At 33.0% G+C, this 19,033-nt stretch overlaps 2 protein-coding genes and 3 long non-coding RNA genes across 9 annotated transcripts; 3 read left to right on the forward strand and 2 right to left on the reverse strand.

Moving 5' to 3' along the window:
* LOC104722640 (ras-related protein RABA4c) lies at positions 35-1,343 on the forward strand. The gene is made up of 2 exons (XM_010440844.2): positions 35-437; positions 736-1,343. The coding sequence occupies exons 1-2, from the start codon at positions 211-213 to the stop codon at positions 1,178-1,180; spliced, it is 672 nt and encodes a 223-aa protein (XP_010439146.1). The 5' UTR covers positions 35-210; the 3' UTR covers positions 1,181-1,343.
* Positions 1,702-9,903, forward strand: LOC104722669 (protein DETOXIFICATION 27-like). Of its 4 annotated transcripts, none has more exons than XM_010440872.2 (5): positions 1,702-1,828; positions 1,947-2,072; positions 2,546-2,613; positions 9,019-9,318; positions 9,417-9,903. In XM_010440872.2, the coding sequence occupies exons 2-5, from the start codon at positions 2,051-2,053 to the stop codon at positions 9,543-9,545; spliced, it is 519 nt and encodes a 172-aa protein (XP_010439174.1). In that variant the 5' UTR covers positions 1,702-1,828; positions 1,947-2,050; the 3' UTR covers positions 9,546-9,903. The 4 variants fall into 4 exon arrangements, with proteins under 4 accessions (XP_010439174.1, XP_010439183.1, XP_019090458.1 ...); XM_010440881.2 differs by having other exon boundaries at positions 1,988-2,072; XM_019234916.1 differs by adding an exon at positions 8,128-8,217 and having other exon boundaries at positions 1,704-2,072.
* Positions 7,863-8,146, reverse strand: LOC104722650. The gene is made up of 2 exons (XR_757231.2): positions 8,054-8,146; positions 7,863-7,960 (listed from the first exon to the last, which is right to left on the reverse strand). It is a non-coding gene; the product is annotated as an uncharacterized LOC104722650 (long non-coding RNA).
* LOC104722694 lies at positions 11,235-15,362 on the forward strand. 2 transcript variants are annotated; one of them, XR_757239.2, is made up of 4 exons: positions 11,235-11,388; positions 11,548-11,632; positions 12,106-12,173; positions 15,273-15,362. It is a non-coding gene; the product is annotated as an uncharacterized LOC104722694 (long non-coding RNA). The 2 variants fall into 2 exon arrangements; XR_002034907.1 differs by lacking the exon at positions 15,273-15,362 and adding an exon at positions 12,857-13,125.
* On the reverse strand, positions 15,008-15,288 carry LOC104722686. Its single transcript, XR_757236.1, has 2 exons — positions 15,199-15,288; positions 15,008-15,105 (listed from the first exon to the last, which is right to left on the reverse strand). It is a non-coding gene; the product is annotated as an uncharacterized LOC104722686 (long non-coding RNA).

Raw genomic sequence — 19,033 nt, forward strand, 5'->3', positions numbered from 1 at the left:
TCCCTCCTCGTTTCTTCCCTTCACGTCTTCCGATGCTTCTTCACGAGTCGCAGCCCACTTTTGTTGTCCTCTTTAGATCTCTCTCTCTCTATCTCTCTCTTTTTCTTCTTAATTCAAGAGATCCTCTTATTACACAACACTAAAAGTCAATTCGATCGCTTGTCTTAATAATCCATAAGCTTGTGATTTTGGGTTTGGAACTTGGGAACGATGTCAAAGTTTCAGAGCAATTTCAACCAGAAGATAGATTATGTCTTCAAGGTAGTATTGATCGGCGACTCTGCTGTTGGTAAATCTCAGCTCCTCGCTAGGTTTTCAAGAAACGAGTTCAGTATCGAATCTAAAGCAACCATCGGTGTCGAGTTTCAGACAAGAACACTTGAGATCGATCATAAAACTATCAAAGCTCAGATATGGGACACTGCTGGTCAAGAACGGTAACAATTTAACAAATCTATTGATCCTTGTTTTCAGATCTTAGATTACTAAAAAACCTATTGGTTGCTTCAATATGTATAATCTTTGCCTTCATGCTAATTAATACTAATATATAAGTTGTGCGTTCACCTGTCCCTGGCGACCAACGACCCTGACCAAACATTGTCGTATAGACCAAAATTTATAGTCCAAAATAAACGATCGATATTTTTATGTCTAGTTGTTCAATTGTATTTGTTATGGCTCTGATTGTTGGAGGGTTTTTTTTTTTTTTTTTAATTTAAATCTTATGTTTAGGTATCGAGCGGTGACGAGTGCATACTATAGAGGAGCGGTAGGGGCAATGCTAGTTTACGACATAACGAAACGACAGTCGTTTGATCATGTAGCGAGATGGTTAGAAGAATTGAGAGGGCACGCTGACAAAAACATTGCGATTATGCTTATAGGAAACAAGACTGATCTCGGGTCACTTCGAGCTGTACCAACCGAGGATGCTAAAGAATTTGCTCAAAGAGAAAACCTGTTTTTCATGGAGACATCAGCCTTGGATTCCAACAATGTCGAGCCGTCTTTTCTCACGGTTCTGACCGAGATCTATCGAATCGTGAGCAAAAAGAATCTTGTTGCCAATGAGGAAGGAGAATCTGGAGGAGACTCTTCCCTCTTGCAAGGAACTAAAATTGTTGTTGCTGGAGAAGAGACTGTTACTAAAGGGAAGGGTTGTTGTGGAACATCATAGAGAATCAGTTTCCTTATCTTTTCTTGCTCTCTTTGACTGCATAAATAATGTGTCTACTTTGTATGTAAGCAGCTGTGGAAGATAGAGTTGAATGAGTTGAGCATTTGTATACTTAATTGAGTTGTGTTTATTCAGGATACTACAATACAAGTTTTTTGGATTATGACAAATAAAGCTAAACACTAGGTAGAAGACCCGCGCCTCCCGCGGGATTATGTATAACTACAAATTATATTACGAATGTCACTCTTTGTTATTTAATTTATTTAACATATATTTATATCATTATTATTAATATTTTTAAGTCATAGAATATCTAGACGGTTATTTTTTTTCTATTTGTATATTTTGGTTTGATTTTATCTCCATTCACAAAAACTAAATCCAGTTATGTACAGATTCGCTTGTTGGGTTACAGAAACTTTATGGATTTGGAATTGTTTTATCGAGGCCCAATTGTTCAAATTATATTCTTAATTTTATTTTATTTTTATTTTTGTAGAGTGATGTGAAACGACAAACTGATATTTTCAAAGTTGTCGGTTTGTATTTTTTTTTTCATATGTCAAATATCTAGTTCTTCAGTTTCTTCCACCGATTTAACGAAACCGTGAAAGAATTTGGGCTGATTTTCTGTAATCTGTGAAGGTAATCCATGATTCATCGTTTTGCTATTGTATTTCCGATCTCCTTGATTTGTTTTTTTGGAGAGTTTTTAATAATTATCGATTTCTTTTTTGTTCCCATCGTTTCATTTGGAACTAAGTTCCAATCGAAGCATCTGTAAATTTGATTTCCTGTTAACAGATAATCGGTTAAATCCATTGTATGCTTGCTGAAACTCGTCTAGATCGAAATCACATCTGATCGATGAGTCAACCATTCGTATCAGGTAATTGCAAAAGGCTCTTCTACAAAGTTTATTGTTTCTCCCGTTAATTTCTTTTGTAATCTCAATGGAAAATAAATAAAAATATATACTGGAAAGATTTGTAGTTAATTATTTCATAGTATAATTTCCGTTGTATATTTACATGTACAAAAGTTTAATTTATGGATTTCTTAGTTTATTTGGTTCAAAATCGTATCTGAGATTGTATTAAAAACTTCACTTCAACATGTCTTTATTCTTGCACTATTTTTTAAACCGGTTTTTCCCAAGATTTTAGATAACTCTGTCACGGATACTGTTCTGAAAGGATTTAAAAAGAGGTATTACATTATTTGGTATATAGGAGACAACGTTTAATATAAATTGTAAACTATTAACTATTAAAGCTTGTACAGATTAAACTGTTGGTGTCTAACAATCGTCTTAATTTGTTATAAGTGTATTCTAATCCATGTATGTTTTCCCTTGAATAGTTTGGCATAAGAGCATGGAATCATGGTTGTTTTCGTTGAGTATGGTTCAACAAACTCTTCTCAGACTGGTTAGTATCAAATTTATCTTCAATCTAACTACAATAATACAGTATTGAGTTTTGTATATTTGTCTCTATAATATTTTAGTTGTGTTTTTATTAAAAATAATTATTCTCTGATAGATAAATAACATAATTAAAAAAACTTGTTGAAAACAACTCTTGTTTGAACGCATCCCTTACAAATAAAAATCAGAAATACCAGTTATTGCCTTACTGGAAAAACTCTCTATTTCAGTTATACTTAATCCACGTTCTGTATCATCCTGTGTCTCTTCCCTTAGACTTAGTGACCATGGGTCCTGGAAAATACAAAACAATTTTTTAGAAAAAACTCTATTAAAGTAATACTTAGGGATGTTAAAATGGGTAAACCCACTCCATTTAAACCCATCCCATTTAAGTATAAATCCATTTAAACCCATATATATTTGAACCCATTTAACTACACCCATTTAAACATACATTACCCCATTTAACCTATTAAACCCATTTAAGTATATAATTTTGGTGATAATGTGCAATTTTGTGGCTTTGTAATTTTGGCTGGAAAACATTTTCATAAGCATTTTTGGCGAAAAAACAAGATTTTGAGAAAAAAAAAATAATTGATAAAAAAAGACAATTTTGTTTTTTTTTTCGGGAAAACAAATTTTTGACGGTTTTGGCGAGAAAACACATTTTTACGGTTTTGACGGGAAAAACACGTTTTTACGGTTTTGACGGAAAACACATTTTTACGGTTTTGGCGAAAAACACGTTTTTACATTTTGACGGGAAAAACACGTTTTTACGGTTTTGGCGGAAAAATACATTTTTACGGTTTTGGCGAAAAAACACGTTTTTACGGTTTTGACGGGAAAACCATGTTTTTATGGTTTTGGCGGGAAAACACGTTTTTACGGTTTTGACGGGAAAAACACGTTTTTATATTTTGACGGGAAAAACACGTTTTTACGGTTTTGACGGGAAAAACACGTTTTTACGGTTTTGACGGGAAAACACGTTTTTATGGTTTTGGCGGGAAAATGTGATTTTACAATTTTGGCGGGAAAACACATTTTTACGGTTTTGGCGGGAAAACACATTTTTACGGTTTTGGCGGGAAAATGTGATTTTACAATTTTGGCAGGAAAACACATTTTTACAGTTTTGGCGGGAAAATGTAATTTTACAATTTTGCCAGAAAAATAAAATTTTATATAATAAATATTTAATAAAAATATCAACATAAATGGGTCTAGATAGGTACCCATTTATTTATAATAAAACCCATATAATTAATGGGACTAAATGGGAAAACTCATTTAACCCCATTTAATTTTTTCCCATAAATGGGTATACATGGGTTCATTTTAGTTTAACATACCCATTTATATAAATGGGTTTGCTGACCCATATTAACATCCCTAGTAATACTTAATAGACGTTCTGGATCGTCCCATGTCTTTTTTCCTTACACGTATTGACAATCATGTTCGTAATACAGAGTAAATTTCAAACATAAAAACTTTTGTCAATCATTGTGATGGTTATGTTCGCACTACGATTTGTTTTTATCTACATAGAGTTCGTAATACGATTGCAGTGTGACCGACAATCTGTCACGAAAATGCTGATGTGTCGTCGTTATAGAGCTCGAGACACCAATGAATTTATTGCCTTCATTTTTAATGGATATTTAGTTATTTACACATAATTGCTATTGAATGATTAAGGAATATTCTTTTACAAATAATTAAAAAATCAAACATTTCAATTTTAAAATTTATTTTAATCATTTTTATAACATATTTAATTATTAAAATATAAAATAATTAGATCTAAAACGTTTTCAAAACCGGAATTTATTTACATACTAAAAAAAATTGATAACTATTCACATATATAAAATTTCTAAAATAAAATTATCACAATATCCATTATTATAGGGAATTGACTTATTTAATACCATTGGTATAATATTTCACGGATGAAACATACTTACACAAAATAAATAATTTTAAAAATAAAAAATCTTGCATAGATTGAACATATATTTTCACATATATTTAGTTCATACAAAATAGGTTGATTTAAACATATTCTCCCAGGTTATATATATATATATTTTTTACAAAAACAAATTTTAGATCCTAGAACATAACTTTACTCATAACTCTAATTTTATCTACATAGATTTATTCCCCACATAGTGCGAGTTGTTATCTAGATAGCAGTGTGACCGACATAGAGTTCGTAATACGATTGCAGTGTGACCGACAATCTGTTGTGCAAGATTATCAAATAGTAGGAAATTTGTTGGCCCAGTGTTATCAGTCACACGGATGTGTAACTTAAACCTATATAGTCAAAAACACAACATTTCGTAAGTACAATTTTTTTTTTTGTACTTTTTGTCAACATATTATTTGTGCAAAAATACCTTGGGACAAGTATGGGATTGTCGAGTTTGCACCTGGGACAATTGAAAGTCATTGGTAAGATGTCAGCAGCTTCATCCTCATCTACATCACCAAGTAGGACTGGGACAACTTTTTTAGAGCAATCCTTACAGCTCCAATAATACCAACCCATATCGCCATCGATGGCTAATATAGTAGCCATGACAATACACTTGCTCACCTATTAATTTTTAAGTATAATCAAATTAGAACCAATAGCTTCTCTTTTTTATTGAGAAAGTAAAAACAATGTGTTATATTTGCAGTGATGATAACCTCTCGGAGTGATTTTACTTCAGCAATTGTTCTCCTTGGTGTATGGATAAAGAAATCATCTTTGTCAGATACACCACCAACGATTGCAAGGGGGTTCAAGTTAACCACTGCCAAGGCTAGGTTGTCTTGAGGGAGCCTAAATATATATGCAAGTATGTACAGTTAGTTACAATTCAATTCAATTTTTACTTGGAATTTGCAGAATATATACTTACAGAGCCCTAAATGCTTCCACGCAGGCCATATCCGGATTAATCATGACAGCAGAGCAATTGTAAGCATTGGATAAGGAACGATTCTCTGGATATTTAAATTATGTCATAAGTAATATACATTCTTGTGTATAAACTAAGAGTACAATATTTATATATATCATAAGATAGTACCTTTCCAGACTTTGATTTTGCCAAATTGAATTGCACAGAGGACAGTGGTTCCAGGGAATGCTTGGATGTTGTTGTTCACATGCTCAGCAAATGATCCCCAAAGCACAACAGATAGGCGGTCATCACTACAAAGACAAAGAGGGTAAGTTTTTATTTCACTTTAACCTCTATGAATGTTGAAATATGAAAATTAGATTTATACTTTTCATTCCTCAATTCCACAGTGATCTTCTTAGTGTCTTTCCCATTGACAGGTACATCTTCAAGTTGAGTGACATTCACCAGTTGGCCAACGACATCTACAATAAAAATTATATAACTATTGTATATATTCTTTGAATTTTTTTCGCTATGCCTGAATTATATTAGGTATGAAAGTACTTACCAACCAAGTAGTTGTCATCTAAAGTACCGGCTTTGATAAGACCAAAGTTAACTGGAGAGAATCCGTTAAGATCATCCGGTAAAGGGATGTCACACTTCCTAACACGTGTGTTAGGGATGAATGCAATCCGGTAAGGATGATGCGTTGTCCGGTACATGCCTGCGGAATGAAAAAGAGCAAAGTTGATGATGATTCTAGTATCCCCTTCTGCCAGTTGGTCCCTAAAAGTTTCGGTGAGAGCATTCTTGATGGTAGCTTGAATTTTGTCCCCCTATAAAAGTTTGGGAAACAACAAAGCAATTAGTATAAAGTAATATATAACATAAACCAAAAATATGTAATCGAATTCAAAAAAGAGTTAACGAAAGAATTAGAGTTAACTAAACTAACCTTAGCATCAATGAATATCATTTCAATGGTTTCACCCATTGAAGCTGAATACTGTTTCCACAGCCTGATGATTTTGACCTTAATTTTCCACATGTTCTTGAATGGTTTCAAATAGGTAAATTGTTGAAGGTAGCCATGAGAAACTTAAAGGATGAGTGGTTATTAATTTTGAATAAGCTTGGTTGGTGATGGTGGAAATGATGGGTTTGGATGAACGTTTATATAGGGGTACTAATTTCAATCAATGATTTTGGTTTCTATTATTATATTATTCATTCACTTGTTTATGGGAATGATTATTCATTTACTTGTATATTTGATTAGGTAGTTGATTTTGGTTTTTTTGGCGAAATATGTTTATGCAAATCCAAGATAATTGGTTTTGTTAATATGTTAATCGCTTTTTCTACGGAAATCTAAGATTTTTTGTGTTGTATATGATTCCTTTTCCGGTGTGGTGTGGAGTAGATTAGATGTTATACACGTCAGCTTAATTTGGAAACTTAAAAACTTTTGTAGAATAAAATCATAATAATGGGCTATAATTCTTATCAAATGTAATCAAGGATTACGGTATTAACATTTAAATTGGATTAATTTAAATGAATGTAATGATATGATTTATTTACTCCTCAAATTAAGGACATTAGAGAGTTAAATTACGTAACAAACAATCTTTTTCAGTTTAGTGTTTGTTATCGGATTTTTTGGTGAAATTTATTTATACTAATAGGATTTTGGTTTCTGTTAATATGTTAAACTTTATAGAAAATAACAAAATTGAATCTACTGATATGATTTACTTGCCATTGTAAAAATAGGCTATAATTCGTTAATTACAGAACCAATATTTAATAATTTTTGTAGAATAAAATCATAATAATGGGCTATAATTCTTATCAACTGTAATCAAGGATTACGGTATTAACATCTAAATTGGATTAATTTAAATGAATGTAATGATATGATTTATTTACTCCTCAAACTAAGGACATTAAAGAGTAAAATTACGTAACAAATAAATATTGTATTTCAAAATGTTACAGAACCTAATTACATAACCAATATTCGATTTTCGTTCTTTTTATTGTTGTTGTTGAATTAATATTTAGGGGATATGTAATATAGATAATCTATGATTCTGTTGACACAAACTAATATATTTTTTAATATATGATGATGTAAGGTCAATTTGTAGAATATGTGAATAGAAGTGCTTTATTAAATCTGCATTGGATGGGGAAATAAAGATAATGTTATTCAAATGAAATACACATATTAATGGATTTTTCATAATCACATAATTGTGCTTATTCCTTTTACGCTAATAGACATGAAATCAATTATTTGTTCTCCGTTTGAGCTTCGTAGTTTTGATGACCTATTTTGATCCTCTTTCTTCCACTTGTGATTCTGTCTCCTTTGATTAAATATTGAAACAACTTCTTCACATTATGAGTCTGACCAATTGGAACCTGTAGAAATGGAAGATAGATTATTTCCTATATATTAATAAATGAAAGAGATGTATGTGCAGGGAATATAGACCAAAAACAAATGAAACTTACAGTGTTTCTCTTCCACTGTTTTGTATTGACATCATACACGAACTTATGAGAAATCTCATCATACACATATATAGGTGATTTGTGGTGGCTATTTCTCTCAAACCATAATGAAAAATGATGGACATAAAGCTTTGTGAATGGGACAGAATCTGCTTTAGATGCAGGTACATCTTCAATTACATTATTTAGTTGAAACATTGTGTTAAAGTGAGAAACACCTTTCGAAGTAGACATGTGAAAATTGACAATGGAGAATTGTAAGAAGCAGTCGGAAGTTGTTTGCTTGCTTTGGAGGAAGAACAAAACAATTGTGTAGATTTATGTGTTAGTGATGAAAAGAATGTATATATAGGTGTGAGAAGAGAGAATTATTGATTTGTTTTTTTATTATTATTAATACAATGGCAGGAAGCTGTAAATAAGTAGAAGTTTTGAGGGTGATTTGAAAAAAATGTTCTGAACTCTATAATACTGACATATCAGCTTTTTCACCAAAAAGTTCCTCTATTAATATATAGGAGATATATTACTGTCAAACAAGTGTCATGTTTTAAGTTTTAACACTTATTTATAAACTTATATTAATTTATCTATTTGCTGTTGTCATGTCATATTTGAAAAAATTATCATGTTGCCAAAAAAATATATAATTCCTTTCCTTTTATTTTCTCATTGTCCATATAACGTATGTATGAATATTTTAAAAAATTCTTTATTTACAGAAGTGAAATAGAAACACGACACACAAAGTTTATCATTTTCGTCATATTTGGAATTTTGTAATGATGGTCAAACAGAAAAAATAAGTTTCTAAATTCATTAAATCTAGAAAAGTAATAGACTAAATAATAGCCACAGAGTTTTTATAAATAAAAAGCCAATTCACACACGACTCACCCTCTGGTCTTCACCTTTCTTCGCTCACTCCTTTCTCTTTATATTTCATTTCTTCTCCATAACCTAAGAAAAGAAAAAGAAAAGGATTAGCGATGAGAGGTGGCGGCGGAGAAGAAGGATCGGAGTTGAGTGTTGCACTGTTGAAAAGTTCTCATACGGCGGAGGAAGACGGTGGAGAACTGAAGACTAGGGTTTGGGTTGAGACAACAAAGCTATGGCAAATCGTTGGTCCAGCCATATTCAGTCGAATAACGTCGTACTCGACGCTTGTCATCACTCAAGCTTTCGCTGGTCATCTTGGCGATCTCGAACTAGCCGCCATCTCCATCGTTAATAGCGTCATCGTTGGCTTCAACTTTGGTCTCTTGGTATATAAAACAATCTTGATGTTTTCAACTTTTAATTTAAGGGTTATATGGACACTTTTTTTCCTAAGGGAGTTTTAATATGTAAAATGGTGGTGCAGCTTGGAATGGCGAGCGCGTTGGAAACGCTGTGTGGGCAAGCGTTTGGAGCAAAGAAGTATCACATGTTGGGAATCTATATGCAGCGTTCTTGGATTGTTCTCTTCTTCATTCCTATTTATGCATTATGAAATACTTTTCATTGAATAAGATTCAGTATCTTTTACTACAGTAGATTGTTGTTGCCTCGTCGAAAGAAAAAATTATAATCATTTGTCTGTTAAATATTGAATACAGCACTTGTAAAGAATATACCAGATGATGACGAAGTGACGATTTGTCATCCAAAACGAAGGTGGAAAATCAAGAAAAGGAAGTAATTGTTAAACCAAAAAAAATGAAGTTATGAAGCATTTCAGATTAAAGACCATGGACGAAATCTTCTTCGAGACATGATAAATGGATTGTTTATCCACAACGATGTCACAATAGATGAGAATGTGTTCAATTTCTTTTACCAAATAACGTAATGATATACAGATAAATACAGTTTGTGTGAGTTTTACAAAAAAATAAACTAATAAATATATAGTTTGTGTAACAAAAAATTATAATATGTATGCGAAAAACAATATGGTTGGTATGTCTTGCTTGTACTTGTGCGTGGACATAATATATCACACCATGTTACAAACACAGGGACTCAGATGTGATCATTTAAAAAAAAAAGCATTATTAAATCATTGATATGTACGCACCAAATCAAATCTGACGATAATAATGCAAGTTTATCAAAAACTGCAATATGACAGATTGACAGAGGATGCATGAAAAACATCAAATTAAGACGACAAAATTATTATCAAGACGAGTAAATATCGGAAAGTACAAGATAAGTCAAAAAAACCAAACAAGAAATCAGTGATGACTTGGTTGTCAGTACACATGTGAATTTTTAATGATAAAATATTCATCAATGATTTAGTTATAAGTTATAACTTGGTATAGTTGTTCTAAGAAATGTTAAGTATATATACCTCGTCTAGTTACAGTTTCTAAAGCTTGTTAGGAACAATAAAAAAAAGGTTAACTGGAGAAAATAATATGCATGTTCTCAATCAGACACATACACGCTCATTAGGCCATTATTAGGTAAGCAATGAGATCACAGAGGACAATGACACATGTGGAAATAAAACGACGCTACCCTAAACCAATCCTTCGACGTGCCTCTCACATGTCACGCTTATTCAGTTTCAGTAGAACTGAAAATGTATATTACGGACCTTGTTCAGTTTTAATTACCTATTTTATAATTCACTAGATAGCATAAGCGTGAAAAAAAAACAAATAGTAATAATAATTCACTATATAGCAAATCGCAGTGACCTGGACTAGTACATAAATTTGAAAAATATAGTATTGAAAGAAAAATATTAATCAAATGTAGATCTTAGCACAAAATGCCGTAAGTAAAGATTGCGAATTTTTAATACCCTTACCAAACTTTTTTTATTTTGTAGTTCTGTCAAAATCCATAACATGAAAATAGTGGAAAATAAAGAAAAACTAGGTAGAGGACTCGCGCCTCGCGCGGGATTATCTATAACTACAAATTATATTTAAATGTCACTCTTTGTTATTTAATTTATTTAACATATAATTATATCATTATTATTAATATTTTTAAGTCATAGAATATCTAAACGATTATTTTTTTTCTATTTGTATATTTTGGTTTGATTTTATCTCCATTCACAAAAACTAAATCCAGTTATGTATAGATTCACTTGTTGGGTTACAGAAACTTTATGGATTTGGAATTGTTTTATCGAGGCCCAATTGTTCAAATTATATTCTTAATTTTATTTTATTTTTATTTTTGTAGAGTGATGTGAAACGACAAACTGATATTTTCAAAGTTGTCGGTTTGTATTTTTTTTTTCATATGTCAAATATCTAGTTCTTCAGTTTATTCCACCAATTTAATGAAACCGTGAAAGAATTTGGGCTGATTTTCTGTAATCTGTGAAGGTAATCCATGATTCATCGTTTTGCTATTGTATTTCCGATCTTCTTGATTTGTTTTTTTGGAGAGTTTTTAATAATTATCGATTTCTTTTTAGTTCTCATCGTTTCATTTGGAACTAAGTTCCAATCGAAGCATCTGTAAATTTGATTTCCTGTTAACAGATAATCGGTTAAATCCATTGTATGCTTGCTGAAACTCGTCTAGATCGAAGTCACAGCTGATCGATGAGTCAACCATTCGTATCAGGTAATTGCAAAAGGCTCTTCTACAAAGTTTATTGTTTCTCCCGTTAATTTCTTTTGTAATCTCAATGGAAAATAAATAAAAATATATACTGGAAAGATTTGTAGTTAATTATTTCATAGTATAATTTCCGTTGTATATTTACATGTACAAAAGTTTAATTTATGGATTTCTTAGTTTATTTGGTTCAAAATCGTATCTGAGATTGTATTAAAAACTTCACTTCAACATGTCTTTATTCTTGCACTATTTTTTAAACCGGTTTTTCCCAAGATTTTAGATAACTCTGTCACGGATACTGTTCTGAAAGGATTTAAAAAGAGGTATTACATTATTTGGTATATAGGAGACAACGTTTAATATAAATTGTAAACTATTAACTATTAAAGCTTGTACAGATTAAACTGTTGGTGTCTAACAATCGTCTTAATTTGTTATAAGTGTATTCTAATCCATGTATGTTTTCCCTTGAATAGTTTGGCATAAGAGCATGGAATCATGGTTGTTTTCGTTGAGTATGGTTCAACAAACTCTTCTCAGACTGGTTAGTATCAAATTTATCTTCAATCTAACTACAATAATACAGTATTGAGTTTTGTATATTTGTCTCTATAATATTTTAGTTGTGTTTTTATTAAAAATAATTATTCTCTGATAGATAAATAACATAATTAAAAAAACTTGTTGAAAACAACTCTTGTTTGAACGCATCCCTTACAAATAAAAATAAGAAATACCAGTTATTGCCTTACTGGAAAAACTCTCTATTTCAGTTATACTTAATCCACGTTCTGTATCATCCTGTGTCTCTTCCCTTAGACTTAGTGACCATGGGTCCTGGAAAATACAAAACAATTTTTTAGAAAAAACTCTATTAAAGTAATACTTAATAGACGTTCTGGATCGTCCCATGTCTTTTTTCCTTACACGTATTGAAAATCATGTTCGTAATACAGAGTAAATTTCAAACATAAAAACTTTTGTCAAGCATTGTGATGGTTTCGTTGACTACTAATAATAAAGTGATGAATGCATAACATTAAATATTACCTCAATATCTCCTGTTTCCTAATAAAGATTTTGGAAAACTTCTTTGAACACAACATTCATAGTCTCCTTCTGTGGCTTCCCTTCCTTATCTGTAATAAGGATCTTTAGACCTTTCTTAGACATAACTCTTGAGACAGCAACATAAAGCTGACCATGGGAAAAAACCGGTCTGGACAGATACAACCCAACTGTTGAGAGCGTTTGGCCTTGACTTTTGTCGATTGTCATTGCAAATGCAGCAGTCAACGGAAATTGCATGCGCCTCATCTTAAAAGTTGGTCCCTAAAAGTTTCGGTGAGAGCATTCTTGATGGTAGCTTGAATTTTGTCCCCCTATAAAAGTTTGGGAAACAACAAAGCAATTAGTATAAAGTAATATATAACATAAACCAAAAATATGTAATCGAATTCAAAAAAGAGTTAACGAAAGAATTAGAGTTAACTAAACTAACCTTAGCATCAATGAAGATCATTTCAATGGTTTCACCCATTGAAGCTGAATACTGTTTCCACAGCCTGATGATTTTGACCTTAATTTTCCACATGTTCTTGAATGGTTTCAAATCGGTAACATTGTTGAAGGTAGCCATGAGAAACTTAAAGGATGAGTGGTTATTAATTTTGAATAAGCTTGGTTGGTGATGGTGGAAATGATGGGTTTGGATGAACGTTTATATAGGGGTACTAATTTCAATCAGTGATTTTGGTTTCTATTATTATATTATTCATTCACTTGTTTATGGGAATGATTATTCATTTACTTGTATATTTGATTAGGTAGTTGATTTCGGTTTTTTTGGCGAAATTTGTTTATGCAAATCCAGGATAATTGGTTTTGTTAATATGTTAATCGCTTCTTCTACGGAAATCTAAGATTTTTTGTGTTGTATATGATTCCTTTTCCGGTGTGGTGTGGAGTAGATTAGATGTTATACACGTCAGCTTAATTTGGAAACTTAAAAACTTTTGTAGAATAAAATCATAATAATGGGCTATAATTCTTATCAACTGTAATCAAGAATTACGGTATTAACATTTAAATTGGATTAATTTAAATGAATGTAATGATATGATTTATTTACTCCTCAAATTAAGGACATTAGAGAGTTAAATTACGTAACAAACAATCTTTTTCAGTTTAGTGTTTGTTATCGGATTTTTTGGTGAAATTTATTTATACTAATAGGATTTTGGTTTTTGTTAATATGTTAAAATTTATAGAAAATAACAAAATTGAATCTACTGATATGATTTACTTGCCATTGTAAAAATGGGCTATAATTTGTTAATTACAGAACCAATATTTAATAACTTTTGTAGAATAAAATCATAATAATGGGCTATAATTCTTATCAACTGTAATCAAGGATTACGGTATTAACATCTAAATTGGATTAATTTAAATAAATGTAATGATATGATTTATTTACTCCTCAAACTAAGGACATTAAAGAGTTAAATTACGTAACAAATAAATATTTTATTTCAAAATGTTACAGAACCTAATTACATAACCAATATTCGATTTTCGTTCTTTTTTGTTGTTGTTGTTGAATTAATATTTAGGGGATATGTAATATAGATAATCTATGATTCTGTTGACACAAACTAATATATTTTTTAATATATGATGATGTAAGGTCAATTTGTAGAATATATATGTGAATAGAAGTGCTTTATTAAATCTGCATTGGATGGGGAAATAAAGATAATGTTATTCAAATGAAATACACATATTAATGGATTTTGCATAATCACATAATTGTGCTTATTCCTTTTACGCTAATAGACATGAAATCAATTATTTGTTCTCCGTTTGAGCTTCGTAGTTTTGATGACCTATTTTGATCCTCTTTCTTCCACTTGTGATTCTGTCTCCTTTGATTAAATATTGAAACAACTTCTTCACATTATGAGTCTGACCAATTGGAACCTGTAGAAATGGAAGATAGATTATTTCCTATATATTAATAAATGAAAGAGATGTATGTGCAGGGAATATAGACCAAAAACAAATGAAACTTACAGTGTTTCTCTTCCACTGTTTTGNGAATTAATATTTAGGGGATATGTAATATAGATAATCTATGATTCTGTTGACACAAACTAATATATTTTTTAATATATGATGATGTAAGGTCAATTTGTAGAATATGTGAATAGAAGTGCTTTATTAAATCTGCATTGGATGGGGAAATAAAGATAATGTTATTCAAATGAAATACACATATTAATGGATTTTGCATAATCACATAATTGTGCTTATTCCTTTTACGCTAATAGACATGAAATCAATTATTTGTTCTCCGTTTGAGCTTCGTAGTTTTGATGACCTATTTTGATCCTCTTTCTTCCACTTGTGATTCTGTCTCCTTTGATTAAATATTGAAACAACTTCTTCACATTATGAGTCTGACCAATTGGAACCTGTAGAAATGGAAGATAGATTATTTCCTATATATTAATAAATGAAAGAGATGTATGTGCAGGGAATATAGACCAAAAACAAATGAAGCTTACAGTGTTTCTCTTCCACTGTTTTGCATTGACATCATACACGAACTTATGAGGAATCTCATCATACACATATATAGGTGATTTGTGGTGGCTATTTCTCTCAAACCATGATGAAAAATGATGGACATAAAGCTTTGTGAATGGGACAGAATCTGCTTTAGATGCAGGTACATCTTCAGTTACATTATTTACTTGAAACATTGTGTTAAAGTGAGAACACTTTTCGAAGTAGACATGTGAAAATTGACAATGGAGAATTGTAAGAAGCAGTCGGAAGTTGTTTGCTTGCTTTGGAGGAAGAACAAAACAATTGTGTAGATTTATGTGTTAGTGATGAAAAGAATGTATATATAGGTGTGAGAGGAGAGAATTATTGATTTGTTTTTTTATTATTATTAATACAATGGCAGGAAGCTGTAAATAAGTAGAAGTTTTGAGGGTGATTTGAAAAAAATGTCCTGAGCTCTATAATGCTGACACATCAGCTTTTTCATCAAAAAGTTCCTCTATTAATATATATGGGATTGTTAGATTAACTCGAATGACTTCCATATTAATTAGTATCTCTTTTCTTTTAATTTTTTAAAAAAAAAACAACAACTAGGATGAACTTTTTTTTTTTTTTAACACAACACACTAGAAAAATAGTTGTCCAAAACAGTCTCTTTTATGTTTGATAAAATAATTCACCTAAAGCAGAGTGGGTTCCTGTTGGTGCGGGAATTAGCACCCCCAACATACCGATCTAAATCCGTTTAAAGGAACCGGCTATCTAAACCGGTCTAGACTTGGACTTCATCTCTGAAGGCCCAATAGCACCAAAAAGCCCAGTGCCGAGGTGACGGCCCGACGTCTCAGCTCGCCCTACAGCTGACCTAGCAAGAAAGGGCGAGCTGCAAAACATATCAAAATTCAAAATCAGGTCAGAACAAGATTGTCCGATTTGACGAAATAAAGAACGAGATGATACCAGGCGAATTGTTCCACACTCTTCGGCGACCACATTTCGGATTCTCAAAAGAGCGGTCGTCAACTCGGACAAAGAAATAGCGAACTCTCAATTTCTTGAAATTTCTGACTTTTTCCCCAGGAAGGAAGTTATGAGCTGGTTTCGTGTTAACCATCCACGACTCGCTACGTTGGCTATTCTTAAAATTCGTTAACTGCTCAAAGCATTCGATTCCGAGAAAAACTTCAGCCTCAGCTGCAATAGTGAGAGCGGCGACGAAGTTGCAGATACTACCTAGGGAGAGTTGGCATATCGGAATTTTACGGCAATGAGCGTACTGAGTGAGCAGGTTAGGAAGAGGGAACCATAACCGGCATTGGGAGAAGAATCCCTCGTATAAGCAAATATACCCGAGAGGCGGATTCCACGGACGTTGGTGATCTCCGGGAATAATAATATGGACGCCAGAGTTGAGTATGTCGCATGAATTCAACAGTGTGCGTACCGTTTCAGTAGTGTTGGTCGTCTTCTCGCCCCCAATTTCACTTCGGTGATCTCGGAGAGGAAGGAGATCCTCGATCATGACTCCATCAGGAGCAAGTCGGACAGTTCCACCATTCGAGTTGTCAGGTGGGAGATCGGAGGTTGACAGAGCATTCCCATGGTTTCCGCGATCCTCTTCGTCGATTAGAGAAGGGACCGGAATTTCGCTGGGTCTGAGTCTTGAGGAACATTCGGCTTCTTCAGGCCTATTTGGCATCTCGCCTTGATCCGATCTGATGACGTTCGGAGGTTTTCTGTTGAAATTTTTACGGGTCAATGGTTCGCTTGTGGTAGCAGACGAGGAAACCATGGCCGAGGTGAAGAACAGTGCAGATCGCCGAAGAGTGTAGAAGAGAGTGACAAACAGCAAAGTAATTAAGGACGAAGAGAGAGAACAAAGTAATTACCTTTGACGAAACGGCAAAAAGTGAAAGCAATCGGTGGATACCAAGTATTTATAGAAGGGAGTGGGCGGCAACCCTACGCGGAGTCATAATTGCCTATCTAACCTATGCGACGTCTCGACTTCCGAACTGACAGATGCGACGCATCGGACACGTGTCACTCGACTAGTGGATGGCGAAGCGGCGCGATGATTAAGGGAATTAGATTCGGATCTTTTTACGGATTAAATCGGATATTCTCTCTTAAAGTTCGGTCATTCGAATTAACTTCTGAATGTACCGAACTGAGGGGGGACTAATTGTTGGTGCGGGAATTAGCACTCCCAACATACCGATCTAAACCCGTTTAAAGGAACCGGCAATCTAAACCGGGAGCTCGACCTAGACTTGGACTTCATCTCTGAAGGCCCAATAGCACCGAAAAGCCCAGTGCCGAGGTGACGGCCCGACGTCTCAGCTCGCCCTACAGCTGACCTAGCAAGAAAGGAAGGACTTTTCTAATCAGCCCGCATGTAATTAGGAAAGTCAATATATTCGGTAGATCTTTCAATATATTCAGTAGATCCTTTAAAACCTATATATAGAGGGCAATCCTCTCATTGTAAGATCATTCAGAAATTAATACAAAACCCTAATTCCTCTTTGTCCTTGAGCAAAACCTAACTTGTTTCTCAAGAGATTTCACTTCTTCCTTGCTTACTTATTTTGATCTGAATTCTTTAAGAGATTGTTATTGAATTTGTTTCTCTTCTAACAAATTCATTGTGTGAAACACCAGTTTCTACAGTTCCCATGCATAAACTACCTGACTGAAGCTAGTGTTACTAGTAATAGGTGTAGGGATAGTTTTACGTCGATCATCCTTGATTTTGTTGTTCACATAACCCCTTATTGTCTTGACAGTAAGAGCCACATTACTCTCAACAAAGGACATGAACTTACTGGAGAAGGCAATATCTTCCATATGTGTTGTGATAAACACAGAGACAGCATCTTCGAGTATCTCGTCCGAATGAATCTTTGCAAGCTCGAGGACATCAAATACATCTGATGATTTCATGGAGGCCGTGAGGTGGTTTCTGCAGATTTCTTGGAGGTATGGAATCTCGTATTTGTCTGCAGCTAGGTAGAGCGTACGTACATGCTGCACCATTTTCGTCTCAGGAATCGAACCGTTGTGTATGAACTCAAGAAACGCCTCTCATCGTGTGTCATCTCTGGAAGAGTGATTGTGTTGTCCGATGAAATCTTGCAATCATCTGAATCCAATATGTTCCTAAACACCTTCGATCTTGCCACCTTTGTAATACAAAAATCCATCATCAGCAATACTTTTATAATAGAAACGGCAAAAGAGGGAGAGAGAGAGAGAGAGAGTAGCTAGCTAGAGAGAAAACAAATATACCAAGATAAGTTTGTGAGCGGGGATAGCATCAGTTTGGTCCCCTGGTTTGAGCCATATATCGACTAGCCGCTGTTCTTTCATGGTTTTCATAAGTCCCCCAAAGAAATCAACTTTGTTTCCAGATTCCTTAACCACACTGCACATACCTTGCGATTAAAAATATCATGTTATAGCTCAATGCACTATATTTAAGTCTCTTCTTTGCTCTTAGATTTAGAAAAAGAAAAAGAAAAAAAAAAAAAAAAATCCACCAAACTAGTGTTTCTAAAAAAAGGGTTTACTCACAATATAAAGCCGAATGTTAGTCATATATGTCTATTGGCGCATTGGGGATTAAATATGGTTTAGCGAAATCAACTATAGCATGTTTATTTTGAAGAAACAAGTTTCCTATTGCAAATTAAACAAACCAATGCAAGTATGCAACAGAGAAGTAGTCTCTAACCGGTGAAGATGATTTCTTTTTGCAAATTGAGTCTCCTCATATGCATTAAAAATAAAAATAAAAATAAAACTAGTTCCATCCCTGACCTAATT

Source organism: Camelina sativa, chromosome 2 (assembly GCF_000633955.1).
Source record: "Camelina sativa cultivar DH55 chromosome 2, Cs, whole genome shotgun sequence".
NCBI lineage: Eukaryota > Viridiplantae > Streptophyta > Magnoliopsida > Brassicales > Brassicaceae > Camelina > Camelina sativa.

What these genes read in the sequence shown, in the direction of transcription:
- LOC104722640 (XM_010440844.2), top strand. Translation starts at nt 211, where the DNA reads ATGTCAAAGTTTCAGAGCAATTTCAACCAGAAGATAGATTATGTCTTC. An exon ending in GACACTGCTGGTCAAGAACG is followed by an intron (nt 438 to 735) that starts GTAACAATTTAA and finishes TCTTATGTTTAG; the next exon opens with GTATCGAGCGGTGACGAGTG.
- LOC104722669 (XM_019234913.1), top strand. Translation starts at nt 2,051, where the DNA reads ATGAGTCAACCATTCGTATCAG. An exon ending in GAGTCAACCATTCGTATCAG is followed by an intron (nt 2,073 to 2,545) that starts GTAATTGCAAAA and finishes TCCCTTGAATAG; the next exon opens with TTTGGCATAAGAGCATGGAA. An exon ending in AACAAACTCTTCTCAGACTG is followed by an intron (nt 2,614 to 9,018) that starts GTTAGTATCAAA and finishes CCATAACCTAAG; the next exon opens with AAAAGAAAAAGAAAAGGATT.